This window comes from Ostrinia furnacalis, unplaced genomic scaffold (genome assembly GCF_004193835.3).
Source record: "Ostrinia furnacalis isolate ACB-3 unplaced genomic scaffold, ASM419383v2 OfSCF5246, whole genome shotgun sequence".
NCBI classification, from domain to species: Eukaryota; Metazoa; Arthropoda; class Insecta; order Lepidoptera; family Crambidae; genus Ostrinia; species Ostrinia furnacalis.
In genome coordinates this window covers 1-6,463 of record NW_021135485.1, presented here as the reverse complement: position 1 = coordinate 6,463, position 6,463 = coordinate 1, and the positions used below count along the sequence as shown (strand labels likewise).

The 6,463-nt window shown below is 40.9% G+C and overlaps 1 protein-coding gene across 1 annotated transcript; it reads left to right on the top strand.

Annotated features, from left to right (window-relative positions):
• The first annotated feature begins 346 nt into the window (after nucleotides 1-346).
• LOC114360904 (neurofilament heavy polypeptide) lies at nucleotides 347-1,385 on the top strand. Its single transcript, XM_028315766.1, has one exon. It carries the CDS (start codon nucleotides 409-411, stop codon nucleotides 1,063-1,065), a length of 657 nt encoding a protein of 218 aa, XP_028171567.1. The 5' UTR covers nucleotides 347-408; the 3' UTR covers nucleotides 1,066-1,385.
• The last annotated feature ends 5,078 nt before the right edge of the window (nucleotides 1,386-6,463 follow it).

Here is a 6,463-nt window from a genome sequence, read left to right as displayed (position 1 = left end):
TTCGGAGGCCACGATAGCGACGCTCGTCTATTATGCCCACAAAGACCCCCAATTCGACCATCAATGCACTAATTAGCGAGAAAGAAAGCGATTTCTCCGAGTCATGAATATTAAAACACCCTATTAGGTGTTGTCGCAAGTTCGTCACCGCGCGCATTCGAGTCACGTCCGCGGACAATGACAGCTCCTAATCGGCATCGGTTACACAACCGATGATCTTCGCTTAGGGGGCCAATGTCGTGGCTCACTCGGCCGGCATATCGATCGGGAGATGACACATCCGGACAAAGCGGAAACGTCACCCGTAAACCTTTACACTGGGGAGTGTGTATAAAAGCCCAGACGTTTCGGTCCACAGCATCATTCAATCGTCTGCACTCAGTCAAGCAACAACAAGCACCAGCAAACATGAAGGCTTTCGCTTGCGTCCTCCTCCTCGCAGCTTTCGTGGCCGCTGAGCCTCCTCGCTACAGATTGGCGAGGTTCCGCTACGAGAGGCAGGAGCTTGGTGAAGGAGGTGAAAAGGAGGCTACCACCCCGAAGGCCGAAGAGGCTCCGTACCCTGCATCAGGATTCAAGCCCTCGAAGGAATTCAAATTGCCATCCCGCCAAGAAGTCGCTCCCCCCGCCACTTCCTACGGCATTCCCGATGACAGCTACGGTGCTCCTCTGAGGACTTACGTGGCCCCGCCTTCGGAATACGGTGTACCAGAGCCGAGGGGGAATGATAAGAAAGAAGGAGAAGAAAAGTCTGAGAAGCCCGAAAAAGAAGAGAAAGAGGGAGGGGAGAGTGAAGTGGAGAGCTTGAAGACTGAGGGCAAGGAGAAGAAAGGAAAGCTGGAGGAGGAACCTAAGAAGGAGGCCGAGGTCGTGAGCAACCAGGGCGCTTACTACGTGCTCCTGCCTGGGTCCCAGCTGCAGCGAGTGCAGTTCCAGACGGAAAGCGACATCCGCAACATGGCGTACACCGCCCGCCTGCAGTACCGGGAGGAGGACCGCGCCCCTCTGTTCGTGTACACCGCCGTGCCTCAGTACCAGTCCTCCGCCTACGTTCAGCTAATCTAGACGATCTCACAGCCCTTTGAAAGCCGGTGTATTCCAATGGATGCAATTTAGATTTAAACGGATTATCTTCCAGTGCTCGTTTTATTTTCGTTCGAACGAGTTAGTGATATGCTTTTAATGCAGTTTTTGTGTGGCGTAAATTATTTTTGAGTAAATAAAACTTTGCTTTTACTTAAGTGTATTTGTTTTGTGCCCTATTGTGATGTCGCCGTGACCGCCCGCGGCCTCTCGTCAGCTCGAGACAATTAACATAACAAAGTTCTCTGATTTGGTAATTTCAAACAGTTTTACTTTCTTGAGCTACTTTTGAGAAATTGGATTTCACAGTATTACAAAGGATAGGTAATGTTTTGTTGTGTAAATAGAAAGGTTTTTAAGGTCAGACTGGTTGGCTCGTAATTATAATAATAAAGGGCGACTGTCCAGAAGTCTGCAATAATTGTTTCTGTTACACTTTCCTTCGTGTCACTCACACTGTATTACCATAATTGTTAACAATGGACTTCACGAAAATTAAGAGCATTATGAATTATAGCATTTAATTAAATGAGACCCTGAAGAAAATAAAGCAGGCACCTTCCTCCCTTCGCCAATCGTTGTTTTGTCATCTCAAGGAAAATCAAAGGTTGCGATGGCTTTATTTCTATGAAATGAATGTAAACAGTTCATCAAATAAACTCATTCAGCTGCGTCAACCATTGAATATTTTACAGGGCATCGTCTGGGTGTCAACTTAGAAAACGAATTCGATTTGTAGATCATAATCTATCTCTTACCTTCATACCAGAAAGCCGGGGTGAATGAGAGAGATGCATCAGCTGATAAATTGAAATCTTTTAACGCGGTAGACCCCTGCCGATGTTAATCAATCCGTCGTTCCCGCTTCATTTAACACCCTGTTATCGATTATCCTCGATTTTAGATGGCAGACTTTCCTTCAGCCATAATTTCGTGTCTTTTTCACCACAAGGAACATTTTAAATTGCCGATTTAAGTATGATAATGTCCATTTTTCGAGATAATGTCTTTCTCATTTGCTTCTAGTGGCGGCCTTCTGACTAATGCTCTACCGGATTGGCAGCTGTTTGATTTCTGAAAATATTATTTTTACCATAAAAACGGTAGGTAATCATTTTAAAATCTGACAAAACAAAAAAAGTCTTTTGAAGAATTGTCTTGTCTTGGAAAGAATACTTCGACAAGGCAAACGCTCTTACTGGTATATTTCTACAGACCTGAAGACGTAGTGTAAAATGATCCTTATTGTAAAATATACTTCTGCAATCTGCTGTATGTTTCCAAACAGAGCCCACAGAATTGCTACACACGTTCGTACGAAACCTGAAAAAATATGAATCACCGCTTTCAGAATGTACGTATGTACCTTTGTTAGTGCAGTGTTTTACTGTACATGCATTTTTTTACATAATTGACTCGCTACCATTAAGCATAATATTTTTATTAATTAATAAGGTACGATGGCAAAAATTAACTCGCCGGACAAACGAAGAAACTTACTTCATTGGTTAGGTTTTTATTGGTGGTCTAGCATCCTGGCTACATAAGAGTAGCAATGGGAACGAGAGGTGAGAATGTCCCGAATGTACGGGCCCGCAAAATCCGCGGGCGCGGGTGAAAATCGCGCCGTGAGTTCTTCGTTATACTCGTATTACGCGTGACGCGGCGCCGCACAGCTCATGTGCCCGAGTCAAACATGTCTGAATTCTGTGTAAGATGACGCAGCGACACCGCTTCGGCGTCGCACCGTCGCCGCAACGCATCATGTGCTTTGGCTCTACCTCTATCATGTCTCAGATCAAACACCCGCATCCCGAGGCGCTAATTAATAGTCGCAAACAGTCTGTGTACAGGTGCCGCAGCCAATATTTGTCGATCTGTCTGAACGGAGTTGTCGAGTGTTGTTTTCTGTGATTAAAGAGGGGCAAACTCTTGAATTAAATCGGTCGCTACATTAAACATTGTAACTGCGGTGATTAGACTTTGTTAAGGCGTTTGAGACCACTTTTATCTTATCATCAAAGAAGACTACTAGCAATTTACCTCATTAGATCCATTCACTAGATCCTTTATGGATTTACTAAGATTTTATTTTTCAACTAGACCCACCGTGGATATGTAGATATTCTAATCAAAAAAGTATAACTTAAAATAATCGGCAAATCGATATTTATTATTTAAAAACCCAATTCGACCTGAGTTTTTATTTACTTAATTTAAAAGTACTTTTATTATCAATCAAGAATAAAAATAACAAGGATTAGGTACCACTTAACATTTCGCTATGTAACTTCTGATATTGCTCTTGGTGTACCTACTAATTTTTCAAGAATACTTTAGTAGTAAAGTAATGAATAACCTCGCATTCAGAACAAAATCATAATCTATAGTTTAAAATTAAATCGTACAAAAGGAGGATGCAAAGGAGGCACACCGGCGACACATCCCATGGCGCTATAGTCATAATAATAATATTGGTTAGTTGCACCATCTTACTTTAACTTTGACAAACGTCAAAAATCTGTCAAACTCCACACAAAAACACCGGTTATCGTCATAGTTACTGTCAAATTAAGATGGTGCAACCCACCCTAAGATGTCTGTTTACGCCGTCTAGTCACAATAATAACGTCTCGCATGGACTTTATGAGGCGATTCCAATTTGCGAATTGTTTCCAGCCACTGCCAGATTATTCCATGGCTGGGCTCGTTACATGGAATATTGTCTTGACATTATGCTAGTCTGTGCTAGCGTGTTTGGAACACAGTGCGCGATAATTCATGAATTTACAATTCCAGAGACAACGGTTATTCCCTTTTTTTGTACCTTTTAATCAAAACAACTAGGTATATTCAATCAAAACACAATCTATCTGTAAACTCAAAAAATTCCGAACGGATTTTCATGAGGTTTTCACCAAAAGCAACGCAGGCCGCTACCAACCGGGCAACATGGAAAGCATTGGGGGAGGCCTATGTTCAGCAGTGGACGTCATAAATGGCTGAGATGATGATGATGATTTCACTAAAAGATAAACAGATTGGTGTAGTGGTTCAGAATGGACTACTATGCCGAGAGGTCCCGGGTTCGATTCCCGGCCGGGCAGAAATTGAAATGATGAATTTTAATTTCTGTGACGGGTCTGGGTGTTACTATGTATAATATGTATGAATTTAAAAAAAAAGTATATAAGTAGTGTATCCGTCAAGCTAGCACCCATAACACAAGCATTAAGTTACTTACTTTGGGGCTAGCTGGCGCTGTGTGAAATTGTCCAAAGATTTATAAAAAAAAAATTAAAAAAAAAAAGATCCGATCTGCTCTGATCCATAAAATTATATTGCGAATTCGACGAGAACTTAGTTTTATTTTAGTTTATGTAGTTTAGCCCTTAGACTTCCATCGTCTGTTCCTAGCCCTTCGTAAACCCATTAATGTCCTACCTACATAAACTGTTTTACATCACGTCGTAAGGCTCTATCACGCGTAATTTCATTAAACTCAAAAATATAGCTTAACCTAAGTTCTGTGGTTTCGCCCTAAAATACTCGCGTCGTCTCTTTCTAGTCCTTCATAAACTCATTAAGGTGCGTAAACCGTTTTACGTCACATCGTAAGGAGCTTTCCGTCACGCGTCATTTAATTAAATCAATACAACTTGATTACGGTGTGTTGATTAACTTACGTCATAAAGGAGGTGTTAATGGATGACACACATCCCCATTAATAACGTTACCATTAAATAGGTTCACAATAGGCTCAACAAGGTGAAAATTCGATTAAGTTAGTTCTTCAATCTTATTTAGGTAAGTCACTCTCACGCGAAAATTATCGTAATCTATTTTACGAGTTCAAGAACTAGGACAGGATAGGTCAAAGAACTTTCACGGGCCAATGTTATAAAGGGCAGGTATGTAACTTGCTTACTATAATGAATGAGAGCTAAGCGCAAAAAATAAAACGCAAACGAACGAAGCAGCAGGCAGAGCGCTAGTACCTATTATGAAGAAATATAATCAACGAAGTGCATATTTTAACAGAATCCCGACACTTTATTACTCATTTACCGCTGTTAATTATGACCTAAACTGTTTAAGCGGCCCTTAATGAGTGCTAAGCACTCGGCGAATCCGCTGCTGCCCTCTTCCGGCCTCTTGAGAAAGTGCCGGTGAAAACATAAGTGCTTGTATTGTGCATTTTCACGTTGCATTTGCGTGAGTTTCGTTTTCACGAAGAATGTTTTCGAATGTAAAATAGTGCCTAAATAAATAAAGTTCAGACGTCTATTCTAATAACAGTTTGCATATTCTACTGTTGTGTCTTGAACATAAATTCGGGAGTTAACGAAGCGGTCACGTACTTGAATCAAATTCGAATGTCGCTAGATTTAGATAAGGAAACAGAAAAATATTTTATTTGTACTTATTAATTTGTAACAATGTGTTGAGGTATTCCTCTCTTTAAGTTTATGTAACCTGTATTGAGTAAAATCCACTCTTTCGTTTCGTACTTTCGTAATACGATAGGCAATATAGAATTTTACAATTTTACACCTGTAAAGCAGAATATTTTTTCAGTATTTATTCAGCGTACTTACCGGAAAACGCAGCGTAGGACGTCCACCCAAAAGGTGGACCGACGACATCATAAAGGTAGCAGGAAGGCGCTGGACGCAGGCCGCTACTAACCGGGCAACATGGAAAGCATTGGGGGAGGCCTATGTTCAGCAGTGGACGTCCTATGGCTGAGATGATGATGATGATGATTTATTCAATGAAATAATAAGTTTAACTGCTAAAATATTTATTTATGAGTATATCAACTAAATGAGTAAAGTCACTTTAAAGAGGAAGAGTAAAACCTTTTTATAGACCATACGCTTTGTGCCCTAAAGAGCATGCACTTGTTAAATTCATTACTGCCCTCTCAATTAGAGGCTCTCGAGGAAGCGACACGTTTTACTTGAGTGCTTGTTTCGCACCTATGCAGCCGGTTCTTAATTAATTAACTACTTTCTTAAGCCTCGCGCTGTCAAGGTGTCAAGTAATGTACAAAGCTTTTACTATGCAATGGGATGTGTCTTAAATCTCGAAATAACCCTATATTTTTATGAAATACCTGTTTCGCATCATCGTGCGAAATTATAAGACCGGCCTTAATTTTTAATTCTTAAAAAAACTCATAAATCTCATTTATTTATGCAAGTAGACTTTTAAAAAGCACTTTTACACGCCCCAGTATTAACCCTACCACTGCTTCAAGGCAATAAATGGCCCACTGCTGAGAAGAAGCAGCGCAAACTCCGTTACTATTGTCAGCCTTACATTCAACTCTATCGTAAATAAAGAGTAGGTTAGGTTAGGTACGTACCTTAGGGGG